This window comes from Chelonoidis abingdonii, chromosome 1 (genome assembly GCF_003597395.2).
Source record: "Chelonoidis abingdonii isolate Lonesome George chromosome 1, CheloAbing_2.0, whole genome shotgun sequence".
Lineage (NCBI taxonomy): Eukaryota > Metazoa > Chordata > Testudines > Testudinidae > Chelonoidis > Chelonoidis abingdonii.
In genome coordinates, this window is record NC_133769.1 from 19,203,650 (window position 1) to 19,224,577 (window position 20,928).

Genomic DNA, 20,928 nt, shown 5'->3' on the forward strand with positions numbered 1-20,928 from the left:
ACCCAGAGCTCAGCTGCAGGGCCCCCCTCTGACTCAGATGCACCCCTCCCCCGCAGAGCCCAGCCATGGCTGCTCTCAGCCTAGACACTCACACCCCCTCCTCCCTGTAGTCTAGGGATCCAGAGGGAGAAACAGACTGATACTGGGTCCTGGGCTTGCATGGAGTTTCCTGTACACTGCCTCCTTCCTTCAGGGAACCTGACAGGAACCCTACAACTCGTCCTCCCACTCCCCCTGCAGTATCTTCTAGTTGCGAGCTGGGCTCCACCACATCCAGAGGCCCCCAGTGGTGGCCAGCAGTTCTGCAGCTCATTTCAGTTTGGGAAAAGAGGAAATTCTGTGCACACAACATTAATTTCTGTGAAACTCTGCATTGTGCAGTGGCGAATTCCCCCAGGAGTAATCTAACCCATGGTTAGCTCAGCTTTACATCTAGTGCTTTTTCACATTTTGTTTAATGAGGGAAGGCAGGCTTTGAAGCCACTGTCTTCTCACACACAGGTGCAATGTTTCATCTGTGAAAAAGTTGACGTGAATCATTTGTAATGAGGGAGCCATCTAAACACACCATTGACAAAGGACAAAAGATGTTGACCTAACCTGGGGCCATGCCACTTTTGAATCCTTTCCTCTTTACTATCTTACCCTTTCAAGATTTGCCACCTCATGGCAATCTGTGTTTCCCCCCATTGCTAAATTCATGCTGTAAAAAACAAGCAGTTAATATAAATGAACCTGTTATTCATTTGCCGGGCATTTTCTCTGTCTGTGCTCTGATAAAAAACTATTTAAAAGTTGCTGAAATAATATACAGAATGTTGTCCAACTCTGCTACCTTGTCATTGAGAAGATATAGCATGCACTCTGCAACCTATTTGCAAGCTGAATCAAAACAACTATATGACACCAGAAAAGTTACATGGACAAATGTTGATAATCAGCTGCTTAATTTCTGTGGCTCACAATTTTGTCTCTGATTCAGCAAAACACTTATTCATATGTTCATCTTAAAATATCTGCTTAAAGTTAATCACATTATTGAATTGGTATCTTTGGTCTTCTGAATTGCTAAAGAACTCGTTATAGCTCCAGCAGAATGATTGGTTATGATATGGTGAAAAATAATGAAACCACATATGACAGAACTAAAATGATATCTCCTATGTAACCAGACTTTTCACTATACTCAAAATTTAATAAAACATGTTTTACATCTGCAGGTCAGGAACTAAAGAACAAATTAAGCATTCAAGTGAAAGGTTATAGATCTACTACCAAGTAATGAAATGCCAAGTGTTTATGAAACTCCGGAGTCCTGTGGGGGGGAAAGTAGAGAGGAAAGACAAGAAGAGTTCTGAACCTACGGGTAAAACAACGTAAACAGGATACCAAAAAAGAAAAGTTGAGGGAAAACAATAATGAAGTGTGGCTCAATATGTGTGAAATCAGAGCCATAATTTCATCCTGTCAGAGAATAAGAAAGGAATTAATAATGAAGCCATACAAAAGGAGGAGGTGATAATCTCCATAAATCAATAACTAAGATGTAAATAGGATGTTGAATAAGAATCTTATTAATTAAAAATAAAAGTAGAGATGGATTAGGATTAAGAAACACAACCACTTTAATATTGGTTAGCCTGTGGTGTGGGATCTCAAGGAGAGTGATCTGAACCTCAGCCTTTAGCACATTTATAACTATACTGTGAACAGAACTGTATCATAGAATAGAATCATAGATTATCAGGGTTGGAAGAGACCTCAGGATGTCAGCTAGTCCAATCCCCTGCTCAAAGCAAGACCAACAGCAACTAAATCATCCCAGCCAGGGCTTTGTCAAGCCAGGGCCTTAAAAACCCCTAAGGATGAAGATTCCACCACCTCCCTACTAACTCATTCCAGTGTTTTATCACCTTCCTAGTGAAATAGTGTTTCCTAATATCCAACCTAGACCTTCCCCACTGAAACTTGAGACTATTGCTCCTTGTTCTGTCGTCTGCCACCATTGAAAACAGCCTGGCTCCATCCTAGGGGCTCCATCCTAGTGTCAAACTGCACATGAAGGCTACTGTATTACAAATACTACATGCTAATAATTAGTACGGAGATGAACTAAGTGACCCAACAGCTCTTTTCTAATTCTAGATTCTTCAAGATCCTCCATAGCTCTGTCCTTCCTTTTACCTGACAACAGGCTGAGCCCCACCTTGGTTCCTTTGAACCAGTGTACAGCCCGCTTAAACAGCCAGCTGCAGATTCCCTTACTATAGGAAGTCTGACATGTAGCCAATGTACGGTGACCAGATAGCAAGTATGAAAAATCGAGACACTTTTTTGCAGAAAGGTATAGTCAGAGGTGAAAGTAAGCCGGTCCGGTCCGGTCTGGCGTACTGGCAAGACCAGTACACCGTGCAGGACTGCATAGACTTCCACGGGGAGGATTGAAAGGGCTCTGGGCTGCCCGCGACTGCAGACAGCCCAGAGACTTTAAATCCTGGCCGCGGCTCCAGCAGCAGGGCTGGGGTTGGATTTAAAGGGCTTGGGGCTCCCCTCAGCAGCATGAGCTCTGGGCCCTTTAAAACCCTGCCACAGCCCCACAAAGTGCAGTGTTCCCCTGGCGGCCAGAGCCCCGGGCCCTTTAATTTGCCCCTGAGCCCCAGGGGGCTCCCAGCTACCTCTGCAGCTGGGAGCCCCTGGTTGATTTAAAGGCTCTGGGTCTCCCAGCCACAGCTGGTTCCCCAGGGCCTTTAAATCTTGAGAGACCACACCTCTTCCAGATGAGGCCACACCTCTTCCGGATGAAGCCATGCCCCATCAGGACTCCGGCAGTACTGGTAAATCCTGTAAGTTACTTTCATCCCTGGGTATAGTTTCATATATAAAACAGACCCCTAATATCAGGATGTCCCGATAATATCAGGATGTCTGGTCACTCTAAGCCAATGTAGCCGGCCCTCTGCCTCCAGAATCAGAGATGTGGCCAGAGCAAGCTGTGCTCTGGTGGGTCCTAGCTGACAAACAGCTCTTTGGAGGATATTGCAACTGGGACATAGTGTAGAACAGCCCTCAATCTGCGCTAAACTATGGAGCCAGGGAGCCACAGGATTCCTCTTTGAAACTCCCTTACCTAGGCTCAGCAGTGGTTCGAGCTTCTTGTCTCTTATTGCATCATCTCTTCTGCTCCACCGGCGACACCAGACTTTTCGTCTTGGTCATCAACTTTACTCACAGCCCTCTTTGCACTTTCTTGCACACTAGTCTCTACTCCTGGCATGACCTGCTTGAGCTGCTATGAAAAGCCACCACTCTCAACTCATTCAAGCCCCTTTTTAAGATCCACCTGTGCCATTATGCCTACATGAAATTAACTAGGTTAAGACATGTTTTCCAAGAATAATTTATAAAAACCTTTCCTCATACTGCCATGCCCATGGTGATTAAATGCATAATTTTGTCTTGTAAGCACCTTGGAGAAGGCTTTCTGTTTTGGAAGACACCCAATAATATATCTTTGGATGGTCTTAGAAATAATAATAGCAAAAGTGATGGAACTCTTGCCCTTAAAATAGGCCTTTTCAAAAACTTAAAATATCTTCTTTATATTCTACCTTTGCAGGATACCAAATGTTGTGATATCACTTGACACAATATAATGCCATGTTTAGGCAAAATTTTCAAGAAAGTTCACTCGGTCTAACTCTGCTCCTGTTGAAATCCACATGCCATCTAATGGCAACAGAGTAAAGGCCAGTGCTGAGCAGTTTTGAAAATCCCACCCTACATTTCTCTGTCTTCCTCAGACATCCAGCAGTTGCCCTTTCCCATGTCAATGTTTCTCAATCAGTGGGTCATGACCCTTGTGTGTGGGGGTGGGGAGATCATGAAAGGCAGTTGGTGGGGGGGAGGTTTGCAAGGCACTAAAAAATTTATTATAATCTAAACGAAAGAAAATCTCTCTCCACCACTGCCTAACTAACCTTACTCTTCCGGGTCAGGTATTGTCTCTCAGTAACATGAAACATACACACAAATACATTATATAGGCTTATCTTATCATTGATACATTTTTATTGTCACTTTACAGTAAGTGCAAGGGATTTGCAAAAAGTTTTCCTTCAAATAAGGGGTGCCAACCTGAAAACTGCCCTATGTGGTAGTATCTAGCGAAGAAAAAGACTTATTGTATTATCTAGTCCATCTCCCCGCTATTGCAGGACTGTTAGCTGCTGTAAATGTATTTGTATTTTGACCATGACCAATCTAGTTTAACTCAGACAGACTTTGGGTTTGTACAGGGCCGGTGCAAGGAAGTTTCGCGCCCTAGGCGAAACTTCCACCTTGCACCCCCCATCCAGCTAACCCTCCCCCATGTCAGCTAATTCAGCCCCCCACCCAGGGAACACCCCCGCAGCAGCTAACCCTTCCCGTCCCCCCATGGCAACTAACCCCGCCCAGGGAGACTCCCTCTGTCCCCCCACGGCAGCTAATCCCGCCTGGGGAGACTTCCCCCGTCTCCCCTCCTCCAACCACGGCAGCTAACACTGCCTGGGGAGACCTCCCCCTACGAAACCTAACCCTGCCTGGGTAGCCTGCCCCAGCTCACCTCGGCTCCGCCTCCTCCACTGAGCACTCTGGTGCTGCTCTAATTCTCCTCCCAGGATTGTGGCGCTGATTGGAGGAGACTTAGAGCTGGGCTGTGTGCTCAGCGGAGGAGGCAGAGTGGAGGTAAGCTGGGGCGGGGAGCTGTTCCCCTGTGCGCCCCCCCCCATTACTGCGGGCAGCCCTCCACCCCCCACGCACCCTCCCACCCAACTCACCTCCACTCCACCTCCTCGCCTGAGGGGACTTTTAGGCGCCCCCAACCACTAGGCGCCCTAGGCGGCCGCCTAGTTTGCCTAAATGGTTGCACCGGCCCTGGGATTGTATAGTGCCTGGTGTCAAAAGATCACAAAGCACTTGCCAGACACTTATTAAATAAGCCTAACTTCCCCCTTGTGATGCAGTAAGTATTATTGTCGCTAATTTATGAATGAGGAAACTGAAGCCCAGAGCTGCCTTCCCTCAGGCCATATTGTGTGTCTGTGACAGAACCAAACAGAACCCACCAGTAAGCCCCAGCTGAGCCGGGTTCTCTTCCGTAGACCATCCCGCCATTCTAATAGCTGACGTCTTTTGTCTGAGTGGGCCATCAGTGGTACACAGGCAGCTGCACATATCTGGCTGAAGAGTGCTTAAGCTAGTATGGTGGCAAGCCAGGCAAGCAGGACTTATATATATTATTTAGGGATGAAGAATTGCTTACAGATTTTTCACATAAAAACAGTGTGTAATCTACTCACTGTGAATACCATTACTTTACTCATCTTTATGCTTCCCTGATCTTCTTCCTCTGAAATATTCTGGGAGGGTAGATGTATCATCTGGGACATTTTCCAGATTTTTTTTCTTTCTGTCTGTCTTTTTTTTCCCAGAGAGGCACTCAGCACAATAGTGAATTAAACAGGATCCTTGTGTATTATAACAATGACACCAGTGGTGCTGAAGATGTGCTTAATCTGCATTGTGGGCTAATTAAGCTGAACCACAATCCCTTCGCTGTTGTTCTCCCCTCCAGCCTCTGTGTGGCAGCAGAACACTGCACACTCTGTGAAGTGCCAGCCTCCTTTTCAAACATCAGCGCTTCAGAGGGAATGTTCCCTGGGGTATGGAATTAGAGCAAGGGACTGGGAGTCAGAGCTGTACTCACAGTGCTGCCACTGAGTCTTTGTGTGGCCTTGGGCAAATCACTTAACATCCATGTTGCTCCATCTGCAAGGATCCTAACATATCAGTGCCTCAGAGAGGGGTTGTGAAGCTTAATTATGTTGTAAATCACTTGTAGGTTACCAGATTTGCAAAGTAGCTGGCAGCGTGGATGGCTATGTTTGCCTCAGGCACCAAGTGCATTGAGCCAGCACCCCAGTGGCTAACATGTCATATTGTGCTAGATATAGCAAGTATTTCCACAGCCTTCACAATCTCAAGTACAATTCCACAAAAGCTGCAGTGAATAGGGTACATAATGCACAGAAATACAGCCTTAGCTTTAAATCTCAGTTTTTCCTAGGTTTTCTCATTCACAGATCCTGAACCCTACATGATAAAAAAATTGCATTTGGTTTTAGCTCCCTGAATCTTATTGGCGTTTTTCTGCTTTCACTTACAATGGTGTAAACAAAGAGTAACTACACTGAAGTTAAGAGAGTGTTGTAAACCAGTGTCACATCAGAATGAGACTTATTGACTTAATTGTTATTACTATTGATTTATTATTTGTATTGCGGTAGTGGCTAGGCACGCCAGTCGTGGACCAGGACCCCACTGTGCTACGTGTTATACAAACAGAATAAAATGATAGCCCCTGCCCCAAACAGCTTGCAGTCTAATGGGATTTGTCCAGCTAACTATCCCACTCTTCCTTTGGTCTGTTTAACTATTATTTCTTGGTGACTCTATCCTCTCAGACTGTATGTACCTTTAACTAATGCATGCCGGTGAGACTATAATTACCAATTGAATAGTAGAGCTCTGAAATTCAAATGATTCTATATGCATCTGTTTATCTAAGGTGACCTAGAGGTAAAAGGCTGCATATCTTATTGTCAGTCCCTGAGCCAATCATCCCGTTTCCTCCAGGAGGCTCTAGCTTTTTTGCCATCCCAAGCACAGCAGTCAGGCTGCCTTTGGCGGCTTGCCTGCGGGAGGTCCCTGGTCGAGTGGATTCGGGGCTTGTCTACGGGGGGGGTCTGCCGGTCCCATGGCTTCGGTGTACCCACCACTGAATTGCCGCCGAATCTGCGGGACCGGCGGAACTCCCGCAGGCAAGCCCCCAAAGGCAGCCTGACTGCCGGCCTCACTGGGACCAGCAGGGCGCCTCTCGCGGCTTGCCGCCCCAGGCATGCACTTGGAGCACTGTGCCTGGAGTTGTCTCTGGTCTCTTCTACTCCCCACCTAACACATACTCAGATTTTATTTTTCCTGTGCTTTTAATGCATTGTTTTCTGCTTTGTCCAATCTCACAGCTGAAGGCTGACGAGAGGATCATCAAAACGGAATACGGGTTGCTGATCCGCAGCCTGCAAAGAAAGGACACAGGGGCATATTACTGCAAAGCACAGGAGCACACGTTCATTCACACCATCGTGAAGTTAAATTTGAATGTCATAGAGAACGGGCACATGGAAAGCACTCAGAAAACGGAGGATGAAGAGGAACGGGGGAGAGATTTGCTTACTGAGTCGCGGCTGAGGTACAAGGATTACATCCAACTCGTCAGCAGCCCCAGCTTCAGCCTGGATGAGTATTGTGAACAGATGTGGCACCGAGAGAAGCGGCGGCAGCGAAACAAAGGTGGGGCAAAATGGAAGCACATGCAGGAGATGAAGAAAAAGCGAAATCGAAGGCACCATGAACCTGTCAGCAGCCCACATGCCAGGCCTACATCTACGTAGCTTTTATATTCTATTTAAAGAAAGGACATTTAACATGCAAAAATACTGTGTTCTGTTTTGTACATCCTTCCTATTAATTAATATTGCTTCACACTGAGATTAGATAATGCACAGTCATTATTGGTCTGTACAGGACTGCACTGTAATACTGGAATATTATAGCAAATGATAAATTCCTTATTTGAGTACCGCATTCAAGGCAATAATTCCAAATCTGATTTTTTTCCCAGAAGTTGAGATTTTGTAGCTAACAGTGAGAAGCTGATTCATGATATATGTCATGTTGGTGTTCCACGGCTTCCCTGACATAATTTTTATATGAGATTTAAAGTCTATGTTACAGTGCATTATTAATTGACTGCTACATTCCACCCCAGAGATGGCTGCAGTTCAGGGATATGTGCATGTATTTGCAAAAGTGCTTTGGGATCTTGTAAGGATGATACAGGCCATTTTGAGGATGATACAGGCCATATGGATACAGGCCATTTTGTGACAGATCTGCAAAACTATACTAAATTACCCATTGGACATATATTTAGGTATATGGGTGGCATTTGCTAACACAGAGAAGCAAAGCAAAAATTCAAATTAAATATAAGCTTAGAAGTAACACTCATTTTCCTCTTTAAAAAATGTAATCACATTTTAAGAGGAGATGTAGAGCTTTATTCATTAGGGCATAAGCAACCTCTAGTTTGCAGTCCATCTGCTGAAATGAAATATTGACTCAATTGAAACTGCTAGCAAGGTACTCGAGAGTAAATTTCGTAAGAAGCACCTGGGAGGTACATGCACAAACCCTATTAACAAATAATGGGATTTCTGCCTTCACCTCTATTGTCTCGCTGAAGATTTTACCCTGAATGTCTCCACTCACCTCTACAACTCTAATCCCCGGCTGGCTTCATTTTCTGGAGTGTGGTTAGTTTGTTGTAGAAAAAAAGAGGAGTGGAGAACACACGCACAAAAACCCTCCTGAACTTGATGACAAAAGACAATGAGGGAAACATATTTGGCGACAGACAGAAACTGACAGTGCTCTTACGCCAGGTATAACATTGGGGAGAGAGCAGACATTCCTGAGACTTGGTGTGTTTGTTTTATAAAAGCTCTTGTGTATTTGAAACAAGGCATTGTGTTGTTGGAATTAATACTTTTGTATCATAATTAAATAAAAACAAAAAAGCCCATGTGTAAATAAACAGAAGTAGAAGTTAGAGATGAGTAGCTTTGCGATTTACAATAACATTATTTGTAAAGTGTTCCTAGTTTTACTTTCTCTCTTTAATAAGATAAAACTTCTTGTATGAGCAAGAGACACTGTACTTCCCAGGGCCGCCCGGGGGGGTGGGAAGGGGGGGGCAAGTGGGGCAATTTGCCCTAGGCCCCGCAGGGGCCCCCATGAGAATATAGTATTCTATAATATTGCAACTTTTTTTTATGGAAGAGGCCCCTGAAATTGCTTTGCCCCAGGCCTTCTGAATCCTCTGGGCAGCCCTGATACTTCCTTCAGATCTGATTTACACCAGGGTAACTCCATTGGCTTCATTGGACTTTCTCCCAATTGATGCTAGTGTAAGCAAGATCAAAAACAGGCCTATTGCCTCTTCTCATGCTTCGCAGCCTCTCTCCCCTACTCTACCAAACCTCCCCCTTTCTGCCTTTCATGCCTCTTTGCATGTGAAATGAGAAATTAGCCAATTCTTCACATGGAAGAAAGCTTTGATGGATACTGAACCGACAGACTTTACTTGTTTCTCAGGCATTCTACATGTCTTGAGAGCAAAGTCTGTGGAAAACCCATGTAATTGATGTGCAATTTATTAAGGAACCAAGAACTTTGGCTCTGCATGCTGGAGATTATCCCTATCCGCTACCCAATGTGTGTGTGAATTCAGTCCTAGATCAATAATTGTGTCCATACAATCTGTGCCATTGTACATTTCCTTTTTGATAAATGATACAAATAAGGTGATGTGTTTTTCAGATCATAGAAAGGAACCTCACCTGACTCAAGTTTATTGTAAAAAAATTAAAACTGAATGTGCATGTATTGTATAAAGACAGGGATTTTAGATTCTTTGTTTTTTCATTAAGATACATTAGTTAATTAGAAGGCATTACGTAGTTTGTGTACAGTACTTTGATAGTGTACTCTGCAAGTGTTAACTATTATAAAAGATGAGAGGGGAGTTTCATTATACAGGACCTTTAATCAAAGAGACTGATGTCCTAGGCTCTTATTAGTAAGCTTAATCCTTACTATTCTGAGTAGCCTATTAATGTCTATAGAACTTTTCACAGTAGTAAGTATTATGCTCAGAAATCAGCTTGTACAGCAATAGGACCTTAGGCCAAGATTTTCAAAAGTGACTAGTGATTTTGACTGCCCTGATGTTTAGTGCCCAATTTGAGACTCCAGAAGGGGTGTTATCCTGTAAATATGAGGCCCCTTTAAGAAATCTCAAGTTGGACACCCAAAAAATGAGACACTCAAAATCTTGAATCACTTTAAAAAAATTTTGCTTAAGGATGACTGCAGTTACCATACAGAACCCACCAATGTATTCCTTGTAGTATTTTATCAGTCCAGAGAGTGCCATCTCTAAGACTTGGTGGTCCGGGGAATGAGTAGTGCCATGCCATGACTAAGCTAAGGTGCTCGCATTAAATAATCCATGTTGGGCCCATGCTTACATGTACTGACAAGGGGCCTGCTCCTGCTACCACTGAAGTCAATGGGAGCAATATTGTAATTATTGATTAGAGCATAAACCCTACTTATCTTCTTCATGAAAGTAGAACCATTGGACTCACTTCAGTGCCTCTACTCAGTGAGATAAAGTGAGCAGGATTTGGCCCTAAATAAGCTGTTTGTGTTTGTTCAGTACTTTTTTCCATCTTCCTTGAGAGCTGAACTGAACAGGTTTCCTTTAGGTTTAAATAGCTTAGCAGAGCCTAGTGCCACAATCCTTGCACAAAACTCCCCGTCAACTTCAACAGGAGTCTTGAGGGCCTAAGGGCTGCACCACTGGGAATGTGAGCTTTAAAAGATTGAATTAAAATGTTACTACTCTTAAATTCAAGGGGTTTTATTTTATTTTAAGTGTTCTTGCAATAGGATTCCTCTTAGAGGACTGACCTCAACTCTGCGGTGTGGAGTAGCAGAGTGAAGCCCTAAGCGAGGAATGAGGCCACTTCTATCCTGAGGAAATAAATACAATATCCTCCAAGTCATTATGCCATATTGGATTCATACCACCCTGGGGAGGGGTATTTAATAATATTGTGGAGATAAAAATCTGTGGTTCAATACATTTTATAAGAGATGTACATTGAACTAGGACACTGCTTCTCATACACCGCAGTAGATGATACCCTGGGCACTGGGAATGATTCCAAGGGACACTGGGGACCAGTAAATTAGCTAGATAGTCCAGGGAACACTGGGGAAGGGTAAGAAGGGATTTCTTTAGACAGCTGTTTGTTATTCAGTCAAAAACCAAGGTCAGGAGTAAGAGTAGTGGATCCTTCTGTAATGTGCAATCCCAAAGAGAGGCTCAAAGGAGAACAGAATGAGCTAAATCAGGAATTTTGGCAACAAGAGACAGAAAAGAAAGGATTCCCTTCCTGTAATAAATTCAGTTATATATATTAAATTATATTTTTAATGTAAAGGCCCAAACCTGGATCTAATTAACTTTCAAAATGAGGACTTGAGGGTCCATTGTGCTGCGAGCTGTACGATGAGCCACAACAGGCTCATAGTTAAAATGGAACTGAACCCAGCCTCCTTACAGGGCTCAGTAAAAGTAATGCTACCCAAAGTTTGGGTCGAGAGTGGAAAAAGTGACCTCCACATTAATAACTGAAGATTCTAAATAGATACCCTAGTGCAGACTTTAAAAAAAAATACCTTGGTCTGATCAGTAATAAATGCTCTTCCCCGCCTCAAAAAATGAATTAAAAAAAATAACAAACTCCTTCTCCCCTCACTTCAGAACATAACTTGTGTTTGCCTGAGTTCCATCCATTTCAAACAGCCTGTCACAACAGCCAGTGCAGCTTGTATTGTAGTTGTTAGAATTCTAAAAACTGATGCAAGCTTTAAGATCCAACAGGTTCCTAAATACCGTAGTAGAAACGCATTGCCAGGGCCCCCTCCGAGCAGGACATTGCCACTTACCTCAGCGGCTCCCTGCAGGCTGAGTTCGGGAGAGAGGAGGGAGATCTATCCTCTCTCTGGTCCCGTGCCCGCAACACCTCAAGATGCCTGGGTAAGAGGATCGGCTGCTGCTGGAAGTGGTGCGAGGAACACCGGGAGCTGGGAATACTGGTGCCATGCGTAAAGACCCCGGACCACACCATCGTCACCCTGACCACCAGAGCCATGCTAGAAAGGTCCCTGAAAGACGTCATCTGCTATCACTACGCCGAGAACCTCAAGCGGAAGCCAGATCAGGGCAAGGTGTTCGAGGTGTCCAGCAAGTGGGACGCCAGTAACCACTTCCTCCGTGGGGGCAGCTTCACCAGGTTCGCCAACTGACAGTTTATCCACAGGGCCCAACTCAACTGCATTCCCCTCAATGGAGCCATCTGCCACAGCAGCAGAGACAAGTGCTGCAGAAAATGCGGCTACATGAACGAGACCCTGCCGCACATCCTGTGTGGATGCAAGCAGCACTCTAGCCTGGTGGCACCGCCACAAGGCCATCCAGAACTGACTAGTGAAAGCCATCCCACCGTCCCTGGGGAAGATCACCGTCAACTCCACCATCCCCGGGACAGACAGCTGACTGCGACCCCACATTGTCGTGATGGACGCAGAAAAGAAGAAGGTCCTCCTGGTAGACATCACGGTGCCTTTCGAAAACTGGTCACCTGCCTTCCACAAGGCCCGAGCACGGAACGAGTCTGAAGTATGCCTCGCTGGCTGAGACCCTGAGAGCCCAGGGCTATGAAGTCCAGGTACACGCCCTGATCGTGGGAGCCCTGGGCTTATGGGACCCCCGCAATGAGCCGGTTCTGAGAGCATGTGGGGTCGGTCGACGCTATGCCTGGCTCATGAGACAGCTCACGGTGTCCGACACCATCAGGTGGTCCAGAGACATTTATACCGAACACATCACCGGACACCACCGATACCACGCTGAGTAACTGAGACAGCCGACAAGGGAAATAACCCACTTCCTTCCCTGAGGGACCAAGGGATGCACCCCACCCATGTATCTATCCGCCCCACCGATACTGACTTGGACTCCTTATCCATTCCATGGGTGGCGAACCCGAGCCCACTTATTCACTGACACGTTAAAAACCCTTGCACCCCAGTCTGGGTCTATGCTGGCTTTGCAATATGTATGTATCTTTTCATCCTTGCAAACGGTACCTGTAACCCCCCATAACCCAAGCCTGACTCCAGATGTACAGTACCTTTCCTCTCAACCTGTGTATATCTCGTTTCAAACATTTCCTCTAATAAAATTTTTATTCCTGAAGTCAGTTAAAATAAAACTGGCTGTGGGATTAGCAGACAAAGGAATAAAGCGTTTTAACACTTATTCTGTTAAATTTCTTCCTTTGCTGGAAAACATTCTAGGGACATGTAAATATGTATTCATATCATAAGCAAACAGTTTAACTGTGCAAACAGTTAAATTTACACACATACTGAGCAGCCAAGATCCTGGATTTTGCCAGTCCTCAACTAGACATTGGACCCTGATTCTTATCTTGATTATACTAATGTATGTAATTAAACTTAATGGAATTACTCTTGATTTACATTCATGTGAGATCAGAATTGGGCCCATAGTCTAAAACGCTCTGAAATTTTAATCAAATCTATGTAAATCTTGATATGCATCTACCATTTACAAATCCCTTATCAAAATTTAATACATGATTCGTAGAACATGATTTTCCTACTAAATTGTTGTCATGTATATGACTGTTTTGTAGGGACCTACATAAATAATTGGATGCATTTTATTTTGTGTGTAACACAAGGTATTGCAAATGATTGATATGAGCTAAAAATACTTACAAAGTCAGCTCCCATGGATGTCAGTGACCTAAGTCCCATTGGCTTCAGTGGAATATAAATCTGACTCTAATCAAAGTAATTATAGGAAGTTATTGCAAGATGCAGCTTAGAGTGTAGATAACTATGTAGAGATTCATTATACAGAGGAGAATCAAGAGTTAACTGCACGGAAGGCACTGGAATTACACCTGCGTGACAGGAAAATCAAGTCCACATGTCTCTCCAATATATTCTGTTACAACTTATGAAAATGTAAGCGGTTCCTTATTGTATTTTACCTTAGTGTCAAAAATATTACTCAGAATTAGGCTTCTGTGATTAGCTGAGGTGTGAAATCCTTTGTAATTGTAATCCAACTTTTGAAGTTTATAAAACAAGTACATTATAGACAGGAAAAGGAAGGATAAAAGAACAGCCCTTGAGAGAATTTTAAGAGAAAAATGATCTTGTTTTTTTAACTTCCATATAGTATTTTAATGATGATAACCCTAAAGGTGTCCTAGCCAGGCATACTTTTTCACAGTGCTGAATATGTAAATATATTATTATACTGGGATAACAGATAATCCCCAATGTTTGGCTAAAGGGCCTCATCCTGTTCCAATTGAAATTAATGGGAGTTTTGCCACAAATGGAGCAGGATTGGGCTCTTAATTGTTCAGGTTTGTTTTTATATCATATCATCTGAGTCTGTTGTCTCAAGCTATTGGGACAAATCCTTCCTTGGTTTTCACTCAGTCCTCACTTAGGCAAACTCTTGCTGACCTAAAAAAAAAAAAGGCTAGGCAAATCAGTGAAGATTTCAGGATTTGACTCATTGCTTAGTGTATAAAGTTAAACACACTAGAAGGCTGTTTAACATATTCTCATCTCAGACAATGTTTTCTTAGGCACTTGTGTTTGTATAGACTAGTGTCTACCACAAACTTTCCTAATGTTTTGACACAAAACAATTCAGTGACTGACAGATGTAAACCAGATCTGGAAAGACAAATCACAGATCGGAAGGTGAAATTTGCCTCAATAATGAGATTTTGAAACTCCTGTTTAAAGTTGGTCTTTTTCCTCTTTATTGTATTGTCATTGTGTACAGTTCCCCAGTTTAAAATCAATGTCTGTTGTGCTTTAAGACAAAAAACTTTCTGGGTGATGTAAGAACCAGAAAAACATGTCCAGGTGGCTTTTATTACTGCTATGGACCACTAGTTAATGGTTACAAATAGCCCGTGCCAAGACAGTCATTTGTCCACTCATAGGCAGTCATGATATTTTTAATGGACCCAGACATGTCTCGATTTTGGTGGTGTTTTATATTCTGCCCTATTACTCTTATTATATATAAGTGCCTTTGGCTACTTTTTGTGTTGTATCATTTTGTTCTTGCTACTCCTGCTGTTAAATGGAATCATGGCCAAGACCAGCCGTTTTCTGAAGATTCAACATACATGGTAATAGTGACTGGAACAGAAGGCTTAGGCAGATAACTTGTCTGCAAAGATGTGTCATGGCTACCCTGGCCAGAGCCTTGTGGGCTTCACAACTTTTATGAGTTTTGAAAGCACTTAGCATTTCATGGGACAGTACCATATATCTGCCTGCCGAAAGCCAGGATCACTTTACAAAACTTGCATTTACTATACTTCAAAGCATCATTTAAAGCTATATAATTTAGCAAAAGTTCCAAAAACCTGATAGCTAGAAATGGTCAAATTTTAAGAGGAAAATAATACTTTATCAAACTGTGGCCATTTTCCAAAAATGAAATCTTTTTGGAAAAAGTTTTCATATTTTTGAAATTTTCCATTTTTTCAAAAAAAAATCAATAGAAATTTGTAAAGAAAAGATTTTCTTGCTTGTTGCTTTTCAAAATGTATATTTGCATGGGATGGGAGGGAGAAAAGAAGATTGCATGGCCAATTTTGATTGGTCATCTTAGCTTATTTACATGAGGATAAAAGCCCAGAGTAGCTGGTGTAGAGCAGCTAGTGCACACTAACTACTTCACATTAACTCTCTGTGTGGACATACTTACTCAGCACTAAGAGCGCCTTTGTGTGCTTTAAAGCGTAACAGTATTTACACCGGTAGCTAGTGCATTTTAAATTCACACCCGAGCTTATTACTCCATACTAACTTCTCCATGCAGACAAGCCCTTAGTCGCAAAGGATTTTTTAAAAAGCATTTTTTGAACATTTCAGTTTGAAAATGAATTTTTTTATACAAGAATATTCAGGAAAAATAAAAATACCATGAATGATGACAGCATGGAAATTGCTCTCAAATGTTCCAAAACTCACCCAACTTTAAAAAAATCAACCTGCTCTAAAGGATTCCTTAAATTCTGTTACTTAGGATTTCTTCATGACTTAAATTGAAAAGATTTCTATGTAAAGTAAATGTAAAATAGTCATTTTAAGTTTGCTTGTCAACATGTTGACATTGAAAAAACTGGACTACATTACTATTGGATAAGAAGCACAGACATCTATGAAACATACAAATCAAGAGAGACTGATCTATAATCTTTTCCATCACTTGTATGAAGTTGCATGCTTTTTTCCCCAATTAATGACAGAAAAATTCAAATATCTCAGGATAAGTCTGACTGGGAAGAAAGGAAACTGTTCAGAAGCTCCCCAAATGCTCTCAAGAGAAAAGTCATGGCCAAGTAGATTTACCAAAAGGAATTTGGTTAATGCCTCACATTCTAGCAGTCAGGCTAATATTTTCACATAAGGCAAAACGCACACGATTTCAGAAGTCCAGCAGAAGAACTATGCACCACTTAAAGCCATGTTATAGGGCTTAAGTGGTTCTTAGACTGACTTTCTGTGCAGGAGTCAATTTCACATTTATAATATCATTATTTACAGAGTAATATGGGAAAAAAACACATTTTTGGTGGAAAGGGCCCATTTGTGAATTACCACGGCTAAATATAGAGACACAGTGGGTGATGCACTATCTTTTACTGGACCAACCTCTGTTGGTGAAAGAGACAAGCTTTTGAGCTTACACAGAGCTCTTCTTTCTGGGTAAACCTGAAAGCTTGTCTCTTTCCCCCACAGAAATTGGTTCAGTAAACGCTATTACCTCACTCACCTGCTCTCTTTAATATCCTGGGACTGACAAGGCTACAACAATACTACAAGCTATATAGTTAATTATGTAACATCATAACTAAAGTGTTGTGCATGGTCACTAACTAGCTTTGAGTTTGGCAATCCTGCTGTTTTAACAGGAATTCCAATCTTGTAATCCAAAGGTATCTGAAACTGTTAAATGTATATTTTGGTTTTATTATAATAAATAGCAAATTCTTACAGAACTTTTGCTGTCTCTTTTTCCCCCTAATCAGACCAAATAGTAGAATATGGATTTCCAAATCAAAAAGATTGCAACATGAGACGGAAGTGGAAGACATGGGCAGCGTTTGCTGTAGGAGTGCTTTGCTGGTGCAGGAATACATTTATACTATACCAACAAAGCAATCCTCGTGTAACTGCAGCTACTCCAACAAGTCTGTATTTTTATATTGGTGTAGTAAAAATGCTTATTCAACAAAACAAGCTATAGCAGTAAAAGGACAGCTTTGCCAGCTGCATCTACGCTAGGGTCCTCTACCATCACAGCTATGTCAATCAGGGATCACATCTCTTTTCACCACTGACCAATGTAGTTATTCTGGCAGACATCTGTATTGTGGACCTGGCCTAAGGAACTAATACAAGGTCAACAGGGCAAATATTACACAGATACATATCTTGGTTGACATCAACTGAAGTTTCACATGAATAAGGACTTTGAACAGCTGCTGTGTCCCCTCCCCACAAGTGGCCGCACTTCAGTAGTGGATGATGTGATCCCTGGTTCCACTGCAGTCACTTGCCACTGACTTCAGTATGACCAGGCTTTGGCCCTGTGTGCAGCTGGTAAAGCAGCCTGAACTCCGGCAGGATGAGATGTTTTGTTATTTATCCACTGCGACGTACAGGCTGTTCAACAGAGTAGAGAGAAAGAGGGGGAAAAATTAAATCCTCAGCTTGCTTTCTGCAGTCACATATTTAATTGGTCGGGTCTAAAGCACGGCACTATTTCATGGGTACCCATAGAGAGGAAAGCCAATTAAGTTGAAATATTTCATTTTATCTGAAAAGGTTTAATAGAGTCAAACTTGAAGACAATTACTGAAGTACCAGGTTTGCCATGTCCTTTTAATTATGAGCCCCTTGCACAAGCAAGGAGCTCTTTGAAGCTCACACAACATCTTTTCTGAAACTGATTAGCTTTCTAAACTTTCTGCATGCCGCTGATCACAGCGAGGAGTACGTTACTCCACGTCTAGTCTCTGTGAAATCAGTGGGGCTGCTGACAAAATAAGACACTACTCAAAGAGAGAAAAGGAGGAAAGGGGTGAAATCTGGCCGTTCGGAAGAACTCAGGGGCCTATTCGCATGCAATGAGATTTTTAATGTTAATGACAAGAGATTCAAAGTTTACTTGACACTGGTAGTAATTTAGGTTTCTATCAAGTAATATATTTAATCCAATTTTGGAGTGAGGGAAAGAACAGATAGTAGCTCGCAGTGGCTCCCCACTACCACATTTTCTCTGTATTGTTATTGCTTGCAGCTAATGCACGGTTTGTAAATAGTGGCAGAAAGTGGAGTTCTTAACCCAGTACAAACGGTGAGGTGTCTGAAACCTGTAACCCAGTACAGTTGTTGCCCATTGGTGAGTGTATGTTTCAGGACCTTCTCTGTGCTGATCCACAGAGGGTAAGATGTTACATCATCTTGGTTATCACGTAAAGGATTGAATGGGGGACCATCAGAGCTAAAAGTATGGGCTGCTACAGCTTGAGCTAAAACACCAAGTGTCTACAACTAAAAGCTGTAACAATTCCTGTCCTCTGTGGATGGGCACAGAGGGGAGACCTGTAAACACTTTCACCAGTGAGTGATACAGTGACACCGTAGCAATGCCTTTCAAAACAGGCTGAGGGTATTCAACAAGTTCAATTATATTTAGCATTATTCTAGTTTGAGCTCTCTCCTTTGCTCTCTACACTGATATTTCAAATCCACATTTCTGACTCAGATTTAATTCTTAAAATTGTGAAGAAAAAAAAAGATTACAACTAAGCATGTTTTGGAACAGGTTGACACTCATCTTTAAAAAAGTGTTACAGTCAAATGGAGGTAAACACTTTAAAGTCAGGCAGTGCCAATGTTAAGATACCCTCTACAACCTTAACACTCCATACAATAAAAACTTTAATTACATGGTTACATACTATTATATTTGCAGAGCCGTGCCTAATTCAGCACGCAGCAGGGACAGTGCATAGTCAATAAGCCAGCTGTTCCCTATTTGTTTTCCCCCCTTACTATTCAATGTGTGGTCCCCTTCATTATTCTCTGCACACCAGCCAGCCTCCGCATTGGGGGGCCCAATTTTACCACCATCGTCGTGGGTTTTGTAAGAAAAACAACCACAAACACCTCATCTGTCAGGGAATATAGTTGCCAGCGCAGTTTCAAAGGTTTCCCTTCCACACCTCCCATTTACTGTAACCCCGTTCTTCCTCTCTCGTGCATTCCCAGATTAATTGTGTGCTGAGATTTTACTAGAGGTAACAATCGTTGGCCCCGATCTTGCAAACACTTATGTTTTCAACTTTACTGCCATGAATAGGCCATTTACTTCAGTTAAGCATGAGTAGGGATAAGATTTTGTCACAGTGGCCACCATCAGGGCCGGCTCCAGGGCTTTTGCAGCCCCAAGCAGCAAAAAAAAAAAAAAGAAGCAGCAGCCACGGCAGCGTAATCACAGTGCTGCACTCTTCAGCGGTAATTAGGTGGCAGGTCCTTCACTCCGGGAGGGAGTGAGGGATCCGCTGTTGAATTGCCGCCAAACAGCCGGAGGTGCCGCCCCTCACTGTTAGCTGCCCCAAGCACCTGCTTGCTGGGCTGGTGCCTGGAGCCAGCCCTGGCCACCATTGTCATGGAACTTATGAATTTTGGCATTTCTTGCCCCTCAACCATGAAACCAGTGACCTGTCTTGTGGAAGCAGAAAGTGATCTCAACTTTTTGGCAGTATTAGCAGCAGTAAAATGCTAACGAGGCAACAACAAAAAAAAATGTGTAAAGTAGCTAAATAAGTGCAAAGCAACGAGCACAACCATATTTTACAAATATTTCATGAAAGTGGAGGAAAGTCATTGTGTATGAGGTGGAACATGCATGCTGATTTTACCGGCTAGACTAACTGTGACAAGCATCTGGAAAGTGCAACACATATGCTCAAATGAGAGGCAGTACAAATGGAGAAGAACAGAAACGTGAAACTTCAGAAAATGGTTACAAAGATGTTTAATTACAGAAAGCAGCTTCACAGAAGATGTGAAATTTTCAAATTAGCAGAAGAATTCTAGGCCTTGACAATCTAAAACTCAGAGGGTCTGTAGAATGCAATCTGGAACATTGTTTTTTCATGGGACATCAACAACTGGGGCATGGAGAAGGAGCTTGAAGAATCCATCAGTCTCATGGGAATCTTCATGAATAACATTTAGTACAAGAGGATAAACAGGACTATCGTCTGGAACCAAATGAGTACCACCTTGACTGGAGTCAATGCACAAAGAGGAACATCATCAACAATAAAAACTTACTGTTAACAGTACACCCCATGAACTCAGCATCAGAGTGAAAACCCTGTATGCCTCGAAGCACAACATGAGAACAGAGCTTTGGGTGGTTGGGGTTTGAAGGTGGGTGATTGGAGCTGAAGGGGACACTTAGGGAACATACTGATTTTAAGGGAGGAAAAATGACCACATGTTTAAGGCCTTATTTCTTTAAAGTACTAAAATAGCTCCCGTTATCAAAGTATTGGAGCAAGTCAGAATTCTTAATATGTTTATCCTCACAACACCCCTGTAAGGGAATAAACTACATTAGTCCCATTTTACTGATGGTACAAAGAGAAACTAAGGCTGTCTATACTGCAGAGTTTTGTTGCCAAAAGTTCTGCCACTTTAATTAAAGTATTTTAATTAACCTGCTGTTGTATGCCCACACTATGCTCCTTGGTTGGCAGAGCGCATCCACACTAGCACTCTTTCATCAACACAGAGAGCAGTGCACTGTGGGTAGTTATCCCACTATGCAACTGGCCGCAGAGTGCTTTGGGAAGGGTTTGCAATGCCTCATGGGGCAGGTACAGCGTCACAAGATATAGATTTCTCAATCCCATCATTCCATGGGCAAGCTACTAGATTGTCAGTCACTTTTCAACTGAAATTGGGCGAGGGGAAGAGTGGCTGAGAGGGAGGGTGTGGCGGGAAGAAAGAGTGTGTGTTGGCGGAGTGTGTGAGAGAGTG

The 20,928-nt window shown here is 42.8% G+C and overlaps 1 protein-coding gene across 8 annotated transcripts in view; it reads left to right on the plus strand.

Moving 5' to 3' along the window:
• Positions 1 to 16,868, plus strand: part of LOC116837266 (semaphorin-3D) — a 207,321-nt gene extending 190,453 nt beyond the window's left edge. For all 8 annotated transcript variants that reach the window (XM_075064377.1, XM_075064398.1, XM_075064410.1 and 5 more), the window contains one exon: positions 7,062 to 16,868. In XM_075064377.1, coding sequence (XP_074920478.1) covers positions 7,062 to 7,490 — 429 coding nt within the window. In that variant the 3' untranslated portion in view covers positions 7,491 to 16,868. The remainder of the gene's footprint in view (positions 1 to 7,061) is intronic.
• The last annotated feature ends 4,060 nt before the right edge of the window (positions 16,869 to 20,928 follow it).